At 36.8% G+C, this 20,489-nt stretch overlaps 1 protein-coding gene across 3 annotated transcripts in view; it reads left to right on the top strand.

Annotated features, from left to right (window-relative positions):
* Positions 1 to 20,489, top strand: part of USP24 (ubiquitin specific peptidase 24) — a 167,636-nt gene that overhangs the window by 53,028 nt on the left and 94,119 nt on the right. For all 3 annotated transcript variants that reach the window (XM_018044626.1, XM_018044619.1, XM_018044630.1), the window contains exons 6-19: positions 4,627 to 4,662; positions 4,991 to 5,056; positions 7,452 to 7,517; positions 9,674 to 9,748; positions 10,328 to 10,486; positions 11,624 to 11,738; positions 11,979 to 12,082; positions 12,586 to 12,693; positions 12,877 to 12,972; positions 13,060 to 13,221; positions 13,426 to 13,473; positions 18,607 to 18,714; positions 19,390 to 19,539; positions 20,178 to 20,309. In XM_018044626.1, the coding sequence (XP_017900115.1) occupies positions 4,627 to 4,662; positions 4,991 to 5,056; positions 7,452 to 7,517; positions 9,674 to 9,748; positions 10,328 to 10,486; positions 11,624 to 11,738; positions 11,979 to 12,082; positions 12,586 to 12,693; positions 12,877 to 12,972; positions 13,060 to 13,221; positions 13,426 to 13,473; positions 18,607 to 18,714; positions 19,390 to 19,539; positions 20,178 to 20,309 (1,425 nt within the window). The remainder of the gene's footprint in view (positions 1 to 4,626; positions 4,663 to 4,990; positions 5,057 to 7,451; positions 7,518 to 9,673; positions 9,749 to 10,327; positions 10,487 to 11,623; positions 11,739 to 11,978; positions 12,083 to 12,585; positions 12,694 to 12,876; positions 12,973 to 13,059; positions 13,222 to 13,425; positions 13,474 to 18,606; positions 18,715 to 19,389; positions 19,540 to 20,177; positions 20,310 to 20,489) is intronic.

Below are 20,489 nucleotides of genomic sequence, written 5' to 3'. Positions count from 1 at the left end.
TGGAGATATAAATAGTTCTTGCATAGATAGTTCTTGCCCTTAATATAGAGTAATAAGACATGGTTTCTAACTTACAACATAGTGGAGGAAATAGGAAATAAAAAAAATCACAGTGTAACAAACAACAGGTGCAATTGTAATAATAATGTGCTATTCATGGGATATAGGGAAAGGAGTTGCCACCTTGGAGGGTCAGGCAGTACTCCAGGGAGGAGGTGAGAGCTGAGTGGAAAGGACAGTGAGTATATCCTGTGAAATTTAACCTCCACAGCAACTCTGTGAGTTAGCTATTATTTTTACCCCATTCTGTAGATGAGAAATTTGAGGCATGCAGAGGTTAACTGCTTGTCCAAATTCACAAGCCTAGTTATAGCAGGGACCTATGTGAGCTAGCTCCATAGTCTGAATTCTGAATATAGCCTTGCCTCTCAAGATATGAAAATCTCATCTTCAATATGGTCATGACTATGAAATGACAAATGTATACAAAAACACTGAACACAGTGGGTCACTTTAGTAAGTATTCAGCAAATGTTCTTTCTCTCCCCTGCCCAGTTTATATATGCAGCAACAGACACCCAGAAACGTTCAGTCTCTAATTTCCTCTCATTATCGTGAAAGGAATTCTCTCTCGTGCAAAGGCCCTGTGTACCCTCTCCTCTCCAGTGGCCTTCTCAAGCATTTTACACCGTAGCATTTCTATTCTTTCTTTGGTATGCTCAGTTTTTCTCTTTATCAGTTACTCCCATTGTGTATTTCATGGTCTAGTATTTTCCCGTTTTTAAAAATCCTGCCTTTGACACTGCATCCACCTCTAGCTTCAGCCTTGTGCTGTGTCCCTCTTCACAACCAACCAGATGAAAGCTTCCATGTCCTTCCCTCTCAGTTCCTCTTTTAGTGCTTACTCTGACGTTTTAACTTATAGCCTAAACAAAGCATATGTTTCATCACTATCCTTACCCTCCTCTGAGCAGTACATGAAGACCTTAGTATGTTCTGTGTGCCCATTCCTCACCTGACCCCTCCTTTTGTCTTTATTATGCGTTGTCCTGGTCCTCTCCTGTCTCGTTTTATTCCCCTCTAATAGGCACCGTCCACCTGATTTTAGGCAGTGCCGTGACTCAGCCCTGTCTGCATGCTGTCTTTCTGTGTACCATTTCGTCTGTATTTCAGGCCTTCCATTGGGATAATTTTCCTTCTTCCTGGAGTACATCCTGTAAATTGTCCTCTCATAAGGGGTCCATTGGCGGCTGAGTCTTTGTTTTTGATGGCCTAACGTTGATTTTATTTCCTGTTACTTGAAGAACATTTTTTCTGGGTTTTAAATTCTAGATTGACATATGTTTTGTGTCAGAATATCACAGATATCATTTCAGTGTCTTCTGACCTTGAGTATTGCTTTTGAAAGTTGGCTGATGGTCTGACTGTTGTTTGTTTTTAAGAAGTCTCTTTTCATGGCTATTTTTTGAGATCTGTTTCTCTTAGATATTTGGCAGTTTGACTCTCACTACAGTTAACTGAGATATTCTTTTTGTTTATTTTGCCTCAGATGCATTGAATTTCCAAAACTAAGGATGTAGATCTTGTATCAGTTCTGGAAAATTCTCAGCCATTACCTTTTAAAATACTGCCTTTTCCCCAGTAGTCTCTTCTAAAACTATGGCTACATGTTCAACCTTCTCATTCTGTCCTTATGTCCCTTAACCTCTTTCATATATTTTATCTCTTTGTTTTCCTGTGCAGTGTTTGAGATGACATTTTTCAGATCTGTGGTGCAGTTCGACTCTGCTCGTTTCTAATTATCTCATATTCTTGAGTCATATTTTCAGTCTCCTCCTTGTTTAATGCTTAACTTATATGCTATGTCTGATATCTAAAAGCTGGTCTGATTCTGCCAACTTTTACTCACTTGTTTGTTTATGTGTGTGTAGAAAAACATATTTATACTTGTTTCTTTAATTTTCTATGAACTTATGTTTCTTGGAATTTAGGGACATTTTTTGAGGCCTGAGTTGCAAGTTCTTTCCTCCAAAAAGGATTTACTTCTTCTGGGTGCCTGGGAATACTGTGATTTGGGACCATTTTAGAATAAATATTCAACTCAAGGTTTTTCAGACCATAAAGTCAATTTGAATTAGAGCAGCAAAGCCATGTGAGGACAATTAGATGTTTATAAATTCCTGGAGAATTTTTTTCTCCTCGCCATCCACTATCAGAGTCAAGGTAGGCTTGTCATTTCCATTCCACAGTAAGTTTATTTCAGTTCACTCTACATTCAGGCTGTAGCGCTTTGGGTTCTTGCTTTCTGTGACAACCTCTTCTTAGTCTCTGAGCCCCATACTGGCATTGTGTCCTGCTTCTGAGCCACCGTAAGGCTATGAAAACGGAAGCTAGAGATCCCCTCAGTTCCATAGATGCCTGCAGCATGATAGTTGGCCTCACGGTTTGTTTACTTCACAGGATTTCTGCTTTCTCTCTCTCTCTTTTTTTTTTTTTTTTTTGGTTACACTTCTGAGGTTTTGCCGACTCAGTTCTATGTTTTAAAAGATTTTTTTTTTTTAATTTAAAATTTTTTTGAGGCTGCAGTGGCTCTTTGTTGCTGTGAGCAGGCTCTTTCTAGCTGCAGTGAGTGGGGACTGCTCTGCAGGCTCAGTGTGGTGGCTTCTCTTGGGCACAGCTTCTAGGCATGCAGGCTGCAGCGGTTGCACACGTGGGCTCAGTAGTTGTGGTGCATGGGCTGAGTTGCTCTGCAGCATGTGGTATCTTCCTAGACCAGGGATTGAACTGGAGTCCCTTGCATTGCAAGGGAGATTCTTAACAACTGGACCACAGGGAAGCCCTTAAATGTTTGATGTTAGTTGTTTTCAGTTGTAGAGATGTTTGAGGCAGCTGGACTGAAGTCTCCATTAGATCTTCTAGGCATTCCATCCCTCCTCCTTTTGCCACCAGTTCACTGAAACTGCTGTCATTAAGGTACTGTGCTTCTGGATCCAGAGACACCATCTCTTGCCCCGGTCAGCATCAATGGTCACAGTTTCTTCTTCCTTGAAACTTCCTTCCTACAGTCTCCTGCTTTCTGCGTGCCCCCTCAGCTACCTCTCCTTTCTTGACTCATCCAGAGCCTTCTTCTCTTCATTCACCATAGTCTCTGTAAGAAATAGCTTCCATTCTTACAGATCTAAATGTCATCTTTGTGCTGATGGCCCTCTGCTTTATATCTCTGTGGCCCAGACCTCTTTCCTGAGCACAGCAGACTTGAAGAGCCAGCCATCTCCACTTGGTTACCACAGAGACATCTCAGACTGTGCCTGAAGCAGAACTTCATTATTTTTCCCCAGCCTTCATTCTCTACCCTTTCAGTAAATGGCATCACCATCTACCTAGACACCCAAGCTGAAAACATAGGAATCAGCCATGATTCGTATTCATATCCAAAGCATAAACAGGCCCTTTGATTCAGTCTCACATAGATCTTCGGTTGGCGTCTCTCTGTGTCTTCTGCCACCATCCCACTCCAACACCGTCGCGTCCTGCCCAGTTACTACACTAGTCTTCCCTCTGGTATCGCGTCCTGCCCAGTTACTACACTAGTCTTCCCTCTGGTATCGCGTCCTGCCCAGTTACTACACTGGTCTTTCCTCTGGTATCTCTGCTCTTCACTCTTCCATTCATCCTTTCCTTTCCATTCTCCACATAATTATAAGAGTCCCCTTAAAACATAAAATGTATCATTTTCTTGCTTTAAACAACTCTGTTGCTTTCCTTCTAATCACAGTCTACAAATTTCTGCATGTTCCAGCTTTTCTTCTCTCTACAGTTTAATCTGTGCCATTCTCCCCTGCTCACCACCTCCCAGTTGGGAGAGTTGCCTCTCCGTTTTTCAGATGAAGGTAGGCTTTTCTGCCTTCCCCAAACAGGAGCTTTTCCATTTTAGCCTCTCTGCCTGGACTGTTCTTTGAGGGGCTAAATCTGTCTCATCCTTTAAGTTCTAGATTAAAGACCGCCTTTTCAAAGAGATTTTCTATGACCACCACTCTGAACAGAGTGGGCTCTTGTTTCTCATTTGAGGGCCTTTTGTGGAAATGCACAGCCTGGATGAATTATGTGTTGGTTTACTTGTCTTTATCAACCCTGCTGGAATATGAATCCCATGAAAGCACGTAGCACATCTCTTCTTCATCACTGTTCTGTATCGAGCCACTGGAACATTATGCAGCTTCTAGAACAGAGAATGCTGAGAGAGGAAACAAAGGAAGAAAAGGAGGAGAAAAGAAGTGCTTACTCTGGGACACTAATTAATGGTACAGCTGGGACTAAATCTTTAATCTCTTGATTTGCTACTCTGAGTTAATAATTAGTTATCCTGTACCTCAGAAAGCGTAGACAACTGATCTCACCTACCCAAAATGCATAAATGCTTTGTATTGTAGCAATCCCATCAACATACAGACTTACTTCTAAAATTGTTTTCAGTAATGTCAGATTCACATTAAGAAACATATGGGAAAACCTTTTGAAATAATGTTAAATTGTTTTCCAACTTTCTGATTTAGGATAAAAGAAATACGAGAGTTAGTAGAGAAGTTTTTGTATTGCCATTTCAATTTCTGTTTTCTTTTCTCATAGGAGCCTCATGGATGGCTTGTGGATTTGGTAAATAAGGTATACAGCTTTTATTAATATGGGCATGTTTTTCATTTTCTAATGAGCTTTCCTAGAGTTTCAGGTAGATGACAGCTGCAGAGAATAATCAAATATGTTTTATCATTTCTTCCTCTTTTTTATATGTGCTGTTTAAACAGATAAACATCAGCTTTAGGACTTGGTGCATTTCCTGTAGTGTATCACAGGAGCATTAGAATCATCTTTGTGGTGACTCTGAAGACCAGGGTTATAAGCACATTGATAAACTAGAATATGAGCTGTGGTTGCTTGCTAAATTATTAAAGTATAGTATTTTAAAATTAATGTATACCTTTTTTCTTCTCAGTTTGGAGAATTAGGTGGATTTGCGGTAATCCAAGCCAAGCTCCATTCAGAAGATATAGAACTTGGGGTAAGTTAAACCGCTGTATGTACACAGTGTGGAAGTTCACTTCATTGAGCTTGCTGTGTAACCCCCGGGACATTGTCTGGACACATTAAATTAAATGTTAAAACTCAAGTTAATCTTTATGGGAGTAGCTCCCATGGTTCTGATAAACACAGAAATGTTTACTCTTTCTTAATCATAATAACCAAATTTTAGGGTAGAGCATTTGGTTGTGTTTTTTTGTTTTTGTTTTTCCACCACATTCATTTCTCTTTGTAATGTTTTTCTCTTAACTCCTTACTTGTAGTGGTTATATGAAATTATCTTGCTGTTTAGGGATAATTGCTGCGTGTGGCAAGTATATATGTACATAGCAATCTTATGCCTCAGTTAAGTCACAATTTATTTATAGTACCAGAAGCAAATAAAATATTTTAAGATTGTTCAGTCAGCTTTTTGGTATTACAGAGATTCGCAGGTAATAAAGGGCTGTAACTGGAGCTTAGAATCACCACTTAGGTTGCAGTTACCAGTATGTTTTCATGTCAACTTCACTTTCTCAAAAAATTTAACCTTATGGTAAGGGGAATAACTTCATCTTTAATTTTTCACAGACTACTTGTTTGTAACTGAAAGCACTTCATTCTGTTCTCTAATCATTCAGTTAGAAACTACTTATTACGTTCTTGCCATGTAGAAGACACTGTGCCAGCTACTGCAAATTGACCAGAGTAGAAAACGACGTTGTAAAATAATGTGCCTAAGTGATACAAATTGTGCTTAGAGTAATACCCGTTATTTCTGTGGGACCGTGGCTGTTCAGCTAACCCCGATCGTCCATCTTTGCATGAGAGCAGTAACAACAATCAAGGAGAGAGGCTGGGGCTCTGCTTGGTAATAGACTATTGCTTGCTGCCTGCTGCTTACTCTTGAAGATCAGAGGTCAAGCAGATCATGAATACTTCTAGTGACACTGATCAGAGGCCTCTTCTCCCTCCCTGAACCTTGACTAGGTTGTTAGGCTGTCGTTTTGATCCCCATTAAACAGATCAAGTATGTTAGAGAGGACTTTATTGACCTAGAAGATAATAGGTAGTGACTGGAAAAGCAAGACAAAACCTATTCAGATAGAGGGTTTTATCCAGCTTGCTTATTTCTCAAGAACTGGCTATGTAGGTCACTGGGCAATAATAGAAATAGACTTCATTTTTTTAAAAGGTTAAATGAAACACCCACTAATTTCCTGCAAAGTGTATTTAAACAAACAGAGAAGCTCGAAGTTTCTCCGCTACTTGGATGAAAATTGGCTAATGGTGGATATATAGAAATCTAGGCTTGTCCTCGTTATCAGATGTCTTGAGGCTAAAGATTTCTCTAAGATTTTTCTCTTCTTTTTTCATTTCTGCTGATGGTGTCTTTCTGTGTCAGTTTTTCCCTAATGGCTTAAAATTTTTCTAATTTGCTTGAGGGATGTTCTCGTTGCCATCTCAAAGTTTATAAAAGTACTCATTTCATTTTATACTCAAAACAATTTCATTTTTTAAACTTAGTTCTTGAGTTCATTTAGAATTTGTTTATATATGTCACATAAGATAGAAATCCAGTTTTATTTTCTTCCAAAAGGGTAACTAATTATTTTAAGATCTTCTGAAGAACATTCCTTTTTTTCCCGACAAGGTTTTTTTTTTTTTTTTTTTTTTCCACTATTTTGATTTGTTGACTTTATAAAGTGTCTGAGTGTGTGTATATGTTATATGTGAATTGTTCCTGGACTTCTGTCATTCACTCACTCGGTCACTGCCATTTTGATACTGTTTCTCCACTATTTTCATTCTTGGTAGTGCCAGCTTTGCTCAGCATCTTCCTTTTATCAGATTTTCTTGATCATTCTCATGTTTCTATTTTTCCAAATATAGGCAACGTGTCAGGATCTCCTGCAGAAAGTGCCACCAAGATCATGTGTGGAATTGTGTTCTGTTTGTAGGTGTAGAGAATTGACATGTTTATAATACTAGTCCTTTCCCTTCAAGAACATGATCTTTCCTCATTTATTTGGACCATTTGTGTATTTCTGTAAAGTTTTATAGATTTCTTAATGAAAGTCTTAAATGTTTTCTTTGTTAAAGGCACATTTCATTCCTTTCCCAACTATTCTCTAGTTTTTCAAATAAAAATTTTTATTACTCTACAATGTGAACTTTAGAATCATCTCATCCAAGCCTTGAAAGTTTTATTGGCATAGTATGATTTAAGTTTACATTAAATTTCTATAATAATTTAAATGAATTGACATCTTTATATCAGCTTTTCCTGCCCAAGAGTAGAAAATGTTCTCTGGCATATAAAAAAGGATTTGTTTAATGTTGAAAGGAAAGAACTTGCTCACAGTTATTTCTCACATTTGCTGTCTTTTCTTCAGGCAGTCTCAGCACTAGTGCAGCCCTTAGGGGTATGTGCAGAGTACCTCAATTCCTCAGTGGTACAGGTAAGATAAACCATTTTACACTTATTTTGAAAGTGATCTAAGGCATACAAACAGTAAAAATTATCTTTTTATCAGGTTGTTCAGAATTGTGCCAATCAGAGTAACTGCTTTTTATTAGCTATCCTTGTAGTGAAAATTTTATCAAAAGATAAATAAAAGTGATTAATAAGTTATAGGTAACGTCTAAACATTTAAGGTTACTTATCTTTTCAGTTTATCATTTTATCACATATAATTACAGATTATAGCTTTCAACACCCCCCCCCCCAACTTTGTTCGCCCTTCACAGGGTTATTTAAGGATTCAGCATTTCGTTAAACAGTGTTGAGTGGCCTGCTGGGCTCCCTCTAGCCAAGTCACTGAGAACCTGAGTAACAGTTTGACAGCACATATTGTCTGCACGTCAGCAGGTCATAGGATAGTCAGAGCTGTGAGTGTTGAGCTTTCTGATGCTTAGGGCCCATTGCACTTTCGGGTTGCCTTTCCATTTCAGTTAACAAATTTTACTGAATAAAATGTCATGTTGAAATACCTCCATTTATTATTTTCTTTATAAAAATATGTCTGTGAAACTTAGCTGTCACAGAGATTTTTTTAAAAATCACCATAAATAGTTTCGAAAGCTTAGTGTCTTTTGGGAGCAAATAGTATGCACTGTTCCTCATTTCTAATGTCTAGGGTACATAAGGCCATTTTAACAAGGGAGATGGGATTTTTTTTCTTTAGTAAGTTCTGGAAATTTCTGTTATTTCTAAGTTTTAAGTGCCTTCTTTAGATTTCAGAGTAATTCTGCAAAATTATTTAAATGAAGCAGAGTGACTAAGTATTTCTTCATTCTGATATTAAAGTCTTTAGAGACATCTAGTGTTCTCTCACTTATAAGCATATGAATATAATCATTTGTTTTGTAGTGAAACACTGAAACATAAAGAGGCAAAATGATTTAACTTAATAATTTAATAATCTATATTAGCAATTTAATAATTGGCTTTTTAATAATCAAAGCCAGGATTGAATTTTTAAATGCATACTCTTTATCCATGCATTGCTCCATGGGAAGAGATTTAGTGCAAATATTCCAACTGCTACTTAATACTAAGTTCTTTAGAATTCTAGGTTTTATATATAAGACAGTGTTCTTTTAAAAAAAAGGTTTATGATTTTCCAACCAAAGTATGCTTAACTTCCTGCAGTAGCAACTGAAACAACATCACATCCAACCTTAAATTCACTTGGCAATAAATTCATGCTGTAGTTATGTACATTAATACTGTCTCTAACACTTGCTCCTCCAGAAGACTAAAGTGACCCCTGGGACTTGGCTTCCCTATTTATCTGTAAAGTAGTAATACCCATACCTGTCCCACAGAGTTGTGGTTAAAAGCTAAGTAAGGCTGGCACATGCTTGACAAGAGCAATGTGACTTGCCTCTTATCCTGACAGCCCTGTTTTCACTATACAGTTGGCATAAGTGTAAATAAGGGAATTCTATGTGGATGATTGCATGATGGCATTTTAAGTCACGGTTGATGTGTTCTTGCTTTGACAGCCAAATATTTTCTAGTCACCAGATAAGTTTAAAACTTATTTTACTTAAAAAATTATTTTACTTAAAGACAAGTGATCATTTAGACCTTGCTAATTTTTCACTACTTCTCATATATTACTTAGAGTTAGTTATCTGGCTCTGCTACCATTCAGGAACAAACAGTATGTTGTATGAGTCTTATCTGTAGGCCTCATTTACATATCAGCTAACAAAAGTAAGTGCATAAAGCATCATATTTTTGTGGTTTGTGCTTCTGTTTATTCTTTAAAAATCAAATGCAAAATACTTTATTCCAAATGATACATACTCATGTTTAATACTTTAAGTCAGTCTGTGTGTCTTTGGTTGTCTTTGGCTGCCCTTCGAAGGACCCTCATAAGAAAGTAAAGAGGAACTGCACCCATATGATAGTAAAGAAGCTGAGGATCAGAATCAGTTAAAAGGGTTTACTTGGGATGGTGTTAGTTAGTTAGTGGAAGTCTGATACTAGATTCAGATCTTTGCATTGTACCTTCTCCTTTGTGAAATGTGAATGAAGAAGGATCCCCTCTCTAGTTTAAGGACAGATTCAAGGGTCCTTATTAACTTTAGCACTTTTTTCCTACAGCCCATGCTAGACCCAGTCATCCTTAATACAATCCAGGATGTGCGGAGTGTGGAGGAAAAGGACCTCAAAGACAAGGTAATACATCCCCAGTCTCGGGATTGCAACGCATGTTGGTCCACAGAAGCAGAACCAGGACTTGGGGCAAGGTTCACATGTCATTGCTCTTTGGATTCTGGTCACATACAGCTCACATGAAATTAATTTTACATTTCCTGACCAAAAAAATGTTATTTTCTGAAGTACCGAATGGTTGGTGTTACTCAGTCAGTAAAATGAATGGAGGGTTCTCAGTAAGTGACACCATTAAGAATTTAACCAACATGCTGGTTTTGATAGTAGTACAATTGGTATAGCATTGAAGAAGCTTTAAAATAATTTGGTACTAAAAGCTAGCCAGAGTTGTTCTAACATGATTCATTTTGTCTGCCTTGACTTTCCCTCAGACCCCTTCTCTTCTCTTTGCTCAGTCATGCGCTGATTTTTGGTTAAAAGCAGAATGTAGTTCATCAACCATGTGAAGCACCACTAGATCATGGTCACTGACTATGTCCTTTATTCCTGTGTGCGGAAGAATTGGTATCAAAATGTTTTATCGGTTCCTTTTTGTTTTCTCTGTGTATGTGTGTGTGTGTGTGTTTTGTTTTCAAATGAAAGAGATTGGTTAGCATCCCTGAGCTCTTGTCTGCCATCAAGTTACTGTGCATGCGCTTCCAGCCGGATCTGGTGACCGTCGTGGACGACCTTCGGCTAGACATCCTGCTGCGCATGCTGAAATCACCACATTTCAGCGCCAAAATGAATTCCCTCAAAGAAGTAAGTTTTGCACTTGTTTCTAGAAGACTTAAGGTATAGATACTCTTAAGTTCTTCCAAAAGTTGTTATTAATGTAAAAATGTTGGGAAATGAATAATAATTTCTGGTAATCCCACAAAAAGAGATAACAGTGATTATATATAAAATGGTCTGTGTTTACAATTGTCCGTTAATAAAGTAATACTTTCATATGTATTACGTTCAGAATTCATCCTATGAAGTATTCAGTGTTTTAGTGAGATTTTTCTGAAACACAATTCCTCAGAATATGAAGTTTAAGGTTTACTTTTTACCCCAAGGGTATAATTACTTTTATTATATTTCAGATATGCACTTACTTAAACCAAATCTTTTAACTGGGGTTCGGGCAAAATTTTGTTTTGTTTACAACTGGAGTGGTCTGAGCAAAATGATGGAAATAAGATCTTGCAGCTTCCTAAACTTTCCATGAGCATAGTTGGTTTTGGTGAGTGATAGGTGGGGCCAATAGAGTTCAGCCATAATTCCAATTATTTTCCTTCAGTTTTGTACTAATTAGGATCCTTGGCTACAAGTAACTCTTGATTCTTGAGGGAATCACTTGATCATTTGAGTGATTCTTGAATTATTTTAAATTAAAAGAAGAATTTAATAAAAGAAGGCTGGACTATCTCATAAAAATAGCCAAACCTCGTAAGGTCAGAGACACGTGTGGGCAACAGGACCAACTAGAATCCAAGACCAAACCACGGCCAGGACTTCGTCCAGGTCTTATCTCTGCTTTTCTTTGTTCTCTCTCTCCATGTAGAGTGGCGTCTTCATAAGGTAGACATGGCCATGGATAGTTCTCATGACCGGGGAAGGACTGGTGCTTTCTCTCGGGTCCCAAGTATAGAATTTGGAGACACTCTCTGATTGAAGTTTGGGTCAGATGTGCTTCCCTGAGCCAGTCAGCAGTGGCCCAGGGAATGTGAGCTCTGTGTTCTTTTTAAAGACATTAAAAATAGGTAGTCTATTAACTTCTAATAACTGGCCTTTGATACATTTAGGCTAATTATCAGACTACATTGTAATACTGTAAAAGTCACAAGATATATGTGAAGATTTTGATTATGAATATTTGCATTAGATTAAATCACAATAATCCTGTCTTTTTAGGTAACCAAACTCATAGAAGATAGCACTTTATCCAAATCTGTGAAGAATGCTATAGATACAGACAGATTGTTAGATTGGCTAGTTGAAAACTCAGTTCTGTCAATCGCATTGGAAGGTAAGTTAACTTACCTTTAAAAAATTACCTAACTCATAATAATATACTTTTGTGTTAAAAATGTATGAAATTGTTGCTTTGACTATATTAGCCTTTATTTATTCTTTCTATTGTCATCTTTATTTTGTACTGGCCTTTAAATAATCTTATAGCAAGTTCCTGTTGCTTTGAATTAATAGAATCATGTTCAGAAAGTCAGCGTTCATTATCTGTCTGCCTCTCTGGTGTTTCTTCTCTTAGGCAATATAGACCAAGCACAATACTGTGATCGTATAAAGGGAATTATTGAACTCTTGGGCAGTAAACTGTCATTAGATGAGCTCACTAAAATTTGGAAGATACAGGTAAGTTGATCAGAATTGCTTTTGCCCTTTTCTGACATTTTTTAATCAGAGAAGGAGAAGGATGGTGACTTACTGTCCATGGATAAATAAGTATTAATTGAACTCAAAACATCTATGGGCAAAGCCCTCAAGATCGTTTATAAAATGTGAAAGATTAGTATGTATTTCTTATAAACTTAATCAGTATAAATTGTTTTTAAGCCAGTTGAAAATATTTTGTTCTCCTCTTAAAATGAATATGTCAGATTGAGAACTTGGTTCTCATATTTTTTTCTTTTTAGAGATTTAATGCTTCAAGAAATTAAAATAAGGCCAACTGATAACCACTAATCATGGTTGCTTCGTGTAGTCTTACCAGTTTTATCATGCAAGTGTATGCTGGTAGTCTAGAATCAATTTATTTTTGTTACTGTTTTACTTTTGCTTCTGTATGTCTCTGGGGAAAGACTTGTGTTTTTCCAGGTTCCAAGACTTAACTTTTTCCCCAATGTCTTCTTTTCTAGTCAGGACAATCATCTACTGTGATTGAGAACATTCATACTATTATTGCTGCAGCAGCTGTCAAGTTTAATTCAGATCAGCTTAATCATTTGTTTGTTCTTATTCAGAAGGTATGTGCTCAAATGTGCTTTTGAATTTCTCTAAAATGAGGTCTCCTTCCTCTAGATTAGCAATATTTAACCATACTCTTCTTAAACTTTTTTAGCTCAAGTTTAAAGTTTCTGCATATTTTGCCAGTGGGATCAAAACGGACTGGGGAGCAATTCTTATGTCTTGTCTTTTTTGTTCTACAGAGCTGGGAGACTGAGAGCGATAGAGTGAGACAGAAGCTGTTGAGCCTCATTGGACGAATAGGCCGGGAAGCTCGCTTTGAGACCACTTCTGGAAAGGCAGGAGAATCAAATTTTTCCAGCTCTAAGCGCTTAAAACAGCTTTATTTGCATATGGGCTGGCTCACCACATGTGGTTTACCGTAGGTGCTGGATGTGCTCTGGGAACTGGCTCATCTCCCCACGCTGCCCAGTAGCCTTATTCAGCAAGCTCTGGAGGAGCACCTGACAATCCTTAGTGACGCGTATGCAGTGAAAGAAGCAATCAAGAGGAGCTACATAATTAAATGCATAGAAGATATTAAAAGGGTTGGTTTTACCTTTGGTCTAGTTTTGTTGTCAGAGTAATAGTATTGTCTGAGTAATTAGAACCAAATAATTTTTCCTCCCCTATTGTTTAAATTAAGCTAAATGTCCTGTGTGGAAGCTCTTTAACCTTAGAGTCCAAAATTGGGAAATTATAGGTACTGCTTTTACCAAGTCACTTACATTTTTCTTAAAATTAATTTTCAGCCTGGAGAATGGTCAGGTCTGGATAAAAACAAGAAGGATGGATTCAAGGTAAGAATTTGCAGATGAGGTATAAGTAAAAGGTATACTAATTTAATAATTCTATTTAATAAATTGAGTTATAATTTTAAGATAATAGTAAATTATTATCATGTTTTTTCAAGTAGTATTCAGACACAGACTGCTGTTTGAATATTTTCTTATGACCTGTGCTTTATTATTTAAAGCTTGGAGAGGAAAAAAACCCAGAGTCCCATTCAAAGAGTAGTTTTACTGTATTATTTTCATAAGATTATAAGACCTTCAACTTAGTTTTTCTTTTTAAAATTAAATCCAAAATATGCACAAGTTTAATAAATATCATGCCCATTTTTCTCCCATAAGAGAGAAATGGAGGAATTCCCAAGAGTCAGAAGAGAGAAAGAAGGGGAGAAGGAGGCTCATTCAGTGCTGGCATGTAGTCATTTTTGGATGCTTGGTTCAGATGTGGTCCTAAAGTGCTTCCTCAGAAGAGTGATTGTTCTGTGAGCACCTGCTACTGGGACTGCGTAGGGATGAGTGCATGGGAGCCCCTCCCCTCCAGGGCTTTGACCTCCAGGTGGCTGGAGGCTTCACGTCTGTCCTTGGTAAGGGGGGTTTGCAGAACGGCCAGCGATGGCTGTAGCTCTCCTGTCGCTGCGGTCCTTAAACATCAAGGCTCTCCTTGGAGAGGGCTGACCTCAGTGGCCACTCCCTGGAGCCTGCCTCCGTGGTTTCAGCAGCCCTGATTAGAGCACGTCTTCCTCCTCCACGCAGGCCCTCAGGTTGCTCAGATGAAACATGAAACCTCACAGCAAGAGGGGTTTCATTTCACTGTTGACTTAAGAAAAGACTTTAGTAAATAGCTAACCGCTTAACAGTTCTGTTGGTAAACCGTAGTTCTTGATTTTCCCCGTAAGTATTTGTTTAAAGGATCTTGAATACTGCTAATTTACACTGGTAAATTCAGAGACTCGTGTTAAGTGCCCTTGGTAACTCATAGGCTTTTATTCTCCTGAATTATGCTTGGTCATAAAGTTCAGTTGGGGGCATTTAAGAACTTTGTGGGTTATATTTCTGACATTGAAATTTGATCAAGTGAATTTTCTACATTAAAATTATTCATAAACTGGAGCTGGTACCTCAGGTTATGATTAAATTATCCCTTTAATTCAACAACATTGCTCTCTTTCTACTCAGATACAATGTGAATTTTTCCAGTTTTCTCAGCTCAGCGATTCAGATAATTTAGCACCCTCTGTCTTTATGATTGAAACTCTAGAGCTATTTAAGCAGTTTAAGTCTTTTGATACTAATAGTAAGAAAGAAAAGGTATCTGTAGAAAATGGTCTTTTCTCCACTGTAACAGATACATTTCTTTATAGGTCTGAAGGTCAAAGCTGAAGGGACTTTTTCTTCCCTCCAGGGAAATGACTTTTGAAACCAGAAAATCCTTCCTGACCCCTGTTCCTTCCTTGTTACAGCTGAGCATTACTTTAGCCTTTCTAGCCAGTAGCATCGCTGCGTCTTTATTGCTTCTCTTTGCAGTCACTTCACTCATGTCTGATGTTTTACAACAAAACTCAAAAAGTAACAGGGAGAATTTTGGAGTCATTTTGTTAGTCTTGAAAGAAATAGCCTTCATTTTTTATATCCCGCTGCTCCCAGTAAGGAAATTCTGATGTACCATTCCTTCATTGCGAATAATAACAACTTGCATTTACATAGCGCTTCTCCATTGACTGAGTGCTTTTGCAATACTCTCTTAAAGTACCCGTGGCTGAAGGGGGGCAGTGGGAAGATCAAAGCCCCCGACATGACTCCAGGCAGGGGGGTGAGTTATATACTGCCACTAAAGGTGTTTTTCTATGCTATGCCCTTTCCTGCCAGGCAGCAAGGTGGGCTGACTGGGAATTATGTCTCCCTGCCAGGCTACACAGAAACTAAGCAAAGGGTAAGACAAGATCACCCACCTCTTACTCCCCTCCCACCCCCAGCTACCTCTACTCCTCCAACTGATTCCCTTTCCCTCTGCTTTTGACACTCTTAAAATTCCCAAGTTCCATTGTTGTGTTCAGAAATTCTGACCTTTATTTCTTAACTTTATTTCTGTAGATTCTGCCAGGATACCCTTGGCTTCCTTGGTCCTCTTTTCCTTTGCTTCCTTTATACCTTCCACTGTCTGCCCCCAACCCTTTCCCTCTTATTTCACTCTTTTTTACTTTAAAATTAAAAAGTTTAAATGTACGCATCCAAAAAATATTACTAAACAACAACAAAAAATCATTTTTACTTGATCAGCGGTGTTCGCATATCCTTAAGTCATTATATGAAGTCCCCTTAGCACAGTGCCCAGCAGCCGTTCAGTAAATGTTGGTTCCCTTCCTCTTACTTCCTCTGCTTCACCTGTGAAGACACTAAAATCATTTACACATACCTGAATGACCCCCACTTGACAAAATACGTAACTGAAAGCAAAAATAGCAAGGTGCCCTCAGTACAGTCTCACAATGGTGTGATTGATTAGCACAGGAGGAAATATTTTTTAAAAGTGTCCACCCTTGTAAAAATTTTTAGTTTGGTTCTAGATAAATGGCTAGGTCTGAAAAAACAAGGCAGATGAAGAATTGGGATATTCAGCTCTGAGAAGTGAGAATTCAAGAAAGAATATGAAAGCTTTCTTTTAGATACTTTTAGGATTGTTAGAGACGTTTAATTCAACTTAGTTTTTATGTCTCATAAGCAGTTATGGTAAAGGCATGTTTCAGTATCATAGATCACTGAACTTTCTGGGAAGACAGTCTGACACAGAATGCACTGTCTCCTGAGTTTCTCATCACTGGAAACAACAGAAGACAACTCTTTAACAAAAATGAATAAGGAGAGTTTAGGCACAGGTTTGCAGGCTAAACTAGTTGACCTCTACAGCTTCAGCTAACGTTCAGTCTTAATTTGGATATACCATTAACTGCTACTTATGAAACCTCAGCTTTGTTATCAGACATTATCAAATATCTTTGTTTTAATTGTTCACCATATTCTCTTGCCCCTTTTGTAAATGGAAAAGAGTAATTTAAAAATTTTCTTATAGCCTAGCAGCATAATGTCATAGCATAGATATGATGGAATAAATAACATCTGTCTTGTTTGCTGAACTCTAGAAAGGCTATGTCAGAAATACCTTTCAGATTCCAAAGGATAATTTTCAGTATCAAAAAAATAATCTAACCATAATTGACTCATAATGATACTTTCTAATATACCTGATTATTTACTAAAAGGTTTATATTTATATCCCAATGTTTGTAATCCTTTCAGAAGGTATCAGTTTGGACTTAAGCCTCAGAATTTTAGTTTCTGTCATTTTGCAACTTTTATGTCTTAGCAGGGATATCCTAGCTAGTCTTGCAAGTAGTTGCCCTTTAACGTACGCCTTATTTCTCTGATTCTAAGATGCCAGTGATTGCACCATGCATCACAGGGTTAATCCCGTATGTACAGCCTCTCTGTGGCATGCTGCTTTCCATTATGCAGTGTAGTGCGTTGGACTTCTTTGAGATCTTTAAGAGTATAGAATTTTGAGGCATGTTGAGAAATATGGAGTTTTGTGTCCTTGTCTTTTTTGTAAAACTCAAGCTGCTTTTTTCCTTCATTAAGTTGTGTATACTACAAGTTAAATAGTTCCTCTTGAATTAAGCTGTAACTTTGGACAGAGAGACGTTTAATGCCAAAGGATGTAACCCTTCACAGAGTATAAGTCTGTCACACCAAATTCACCTGGCTTTGGAAAATGCTTTAGTCTTAAGACCACTGGCAGTTTTATTTGCTTTTAATTGAATTGATAGACATGATAGGCTAGTCAATACCACGTCATAGTATTATCCTTTGATAGCATTCAAGAAACAAATCAGTGATCTACATTTAAATTAAAAACCCATCCTTGTTTGGTGCTAACTATGCCATGTAAGAACAGAAATGATGGGTAGATGAACAGATACATTTTTAACAGTCAGATGTGCACATCCCACATAAGGATAGCAGTATCTAAACTTACTCCTATGCCTAATGGCCAGAAAGTTTCTTTTATATAATTGTTAAGAAGTATCACTATCAGAAATGTTAAATTTTATAAAATTTGTATCTTAGAATCCAGGAAATATGGTATTTGCTGATTGATTGGCTAATCTCTAGGAAAGCCAATATTATTTTGGCAATAGCTGTCTCACATTTACGTATTTGGTAGTACAACCGTTTTCTGCAAATGACATCAAAAGTATTTTTCTCCCCTATAGGCATCTTTATCTTACAGAAAGACTTGAAGAAGCAAGAAGGCTTTTTAAAAAAATAAAGTTTTTAAAGTAAATGCTAACTATTATTCAGTTTTTAGAGAGTTACTTGATCAGTTGATTAATAGTGTTAATATGACATTCTTAATGAAATCTCATAGTTTGAAAGATGTCATTTATTAAAAAGCAGTTCTTTTTTTAAAGAGTAGTGCATGAACATCAGACTTTTCAGATATGTATGTGAAGATCTGGATTGTCATGCACCAGTTTCAGAAATAACATATTTTAAAGTGTTTTGAAAAATATTAACTATAAAGTGGCTGTAATAATTAATAAAACCAGAATTCTCTCTTCTAAAATTGTTTTAACTAGGAAATACAAGCAGATCATGGATATTTTCTTTAATACTTAGACCACTGTTAGTATCTTGATCATATCATTGGTATCTTGATCATATCATTGTAGAAAATCATATTTTTATACCATTTTACTTATCAGCCACGTCTGTATTATCCAAGTTAAGCTTGTGCCATTGATTTATTTTATTATGTCAACATATCCTAGCAGCCTGTGCTACTTATAATCTATCCTCTGAAGTTGCTAATTCCTTGTTGTCTGTTTTTTGCTGATGTACCCCTGTACATTTACTGTCACTTCATATCCACTCCTGTTTGCAGTTCTTGGCTTTAGGATTGCATGCAGAATAAGAAGTTGGAGACTGAATTATGAGTGCATGGAGATAAACTATAAATGAGCAATGTGAAGAGAAAAATAATAGAATGTGTAACAGTGAAACCTAATTCACTTGGAACTTTCTTATAGCTAATAAATTTAATCTGCCATTTATTTCTAAATTAATGTAACTTCTTTTTAACTCTAGTCGTCTCAGATTAACAATCCCCAGTTTGTATGGGTGGTACCAGCTTTGCGTCAGCTACATGAAATCACCCGCTCGTTCATAAAACAAACCTATCAGAAGCAAGACAAGGTAAGAGGATTGCTATATTTGATTATTATGCAGTTACTTGCATAACCTTTTGTAATGACTAAACATCAAAAGATTGCTAAGTTTTATAGTGACTGTTTTACAGTTTTATGGTTATTAATATAATTCATTTATATTATTTAATAATCTTGAATTTAAGCATCATTCTGCTTTCACGTCTGTGGAGCTTTTCTTTTGATATATCCCTAACTCATTTATATTTTATTTCCTTAATTTACTGAAGTAAGCCAATTTTTAAAAGTTAGAATAGTATTGTAGGAATTTGAAAAGATTCGCAAGACTTGTTTTATATTGTGAAAAAACATCAGTTCACTTAAGGAACTAGAGGCTCCTCAATGTAAGAGACTTCGGAAGAAAGATCTGGAAAAGTATGCAAGAAGTGAGATAGTGCTTTTAAAAGACTTATTTTTTTAAAAAAAATAATAAAACAAAAAATTCCTTTAGAACCAGAAATTTACCAGGGAAGTTTGTTTATTCTGTAGTAATTCCCAAGTAAATGTACATATCAGATTGTTTTCATTTACTTTTATGTAGGAAATGTGAGTGAAAATTTTTTATGTTTGCTGTTCTTCAACTGTATGCTCAAATAGAAGCTTATATTAAATTGACGAAGTAGCTGCACATTCTCATACCTTTTCTTTGTTTGTTTTCACCAAGAGCATTATTCAAGACTTGAAGAAAAATTTTGAAATAGTAAAACTGGTAACAGGAAGCTTGATAGCTTGTCATCGGCTTGCAGCAGCTGTGGCTGGACCTGGAGGCTTAACTGGTTCAACACTAGTGGATGGCCGATATACCTACCGGGAGGTACCTGGCTTTGTGCTGTTGTTTCATGACTTACAGCATCCATTTGACCTTTTTGCATTTGAACTATAAAAGTAATATTTATTGGAAGGAACTCTAAAGAGGAAGCATGAGGTGTCTTTGTCATGATGGAACAGTTTTTAATCTTTAATAAAACCACCTTGAAGTAAAAGGTTAGAAAATTGATATTTGTGGATATATCTTTCAGTAAATCACCTAACATAACTGCATATCATATGGTATTAAAAATAAATATCTTTTGTCTTTGATCAAAAATATAATTGTCAGTTCTGTGGCTCATGGCTTTTTGTTTCTCAAGGGTGTCAGTAATATTGTTTTCCAAAAAATAGAAAAATATCTTCACTCATCAGTTGTGTTCTGGTGTTTTACTCTGAGATTGCTTGGCATCTAAAGTCACCTGAATTTGTAATAGACACGTAGTTTCTGCTACATTGTATTGTCACCTCATAAACGGATTTCTCACATTTACTTTACCCTAAATTACAAGAGAAAGCATTAGGTAAACTACTTTTTACTTAAAGGTAAAACTACTTTTTAATTTCAGTTGTTTTTGGTTTTTTTTTTTTGCTTTTACGTATAAATGCCTGAAGTTGACTAATTAACATTATTTCTTTTTCCAGTACTTAGAGGCCCATCTTAAATTCCTGGCATTTTTCTTGCAAGAAGCTACTCTGTATTTGGGTTGGAATCGTGCCAAGGAAATCTGGGAGTGTCTTGTGACTGGCCCGGATGTTTGTGAATTAGATAGAGAGGTAAGAAGACGGCGTTATGGATGAAGTGAGACAAAAGTGTGACTTAATAAGTAGTATTTTGCTTTATTGTGTGTATCTCACATTTTTGTGCATGTCTCATATCTTCAATTCTAAACACTTTTCAGTTTACTAAGCATACATTTATAATAAGCTAGGAGCTAAGAGTGTTGAAAAGATATT

The sequence above is a fragment of the Capra hircus genome, chromosome 3, assembly GCF_001704415.2.
Source record: "Capra hircus breed San Clemente chromosome 3, ASM170441v1, whole genome shotgun sequence".
NCBI classification, from domain to species: domain Eukaryota; kingdom Metazoa; phylum Chordata; class Mammalia; order Artiodactyla; family Bovidae; genus Capra; species Capra hircus.
This window is presented reverse-complemented; position numbering and strand designations above follow the sequence as displayed.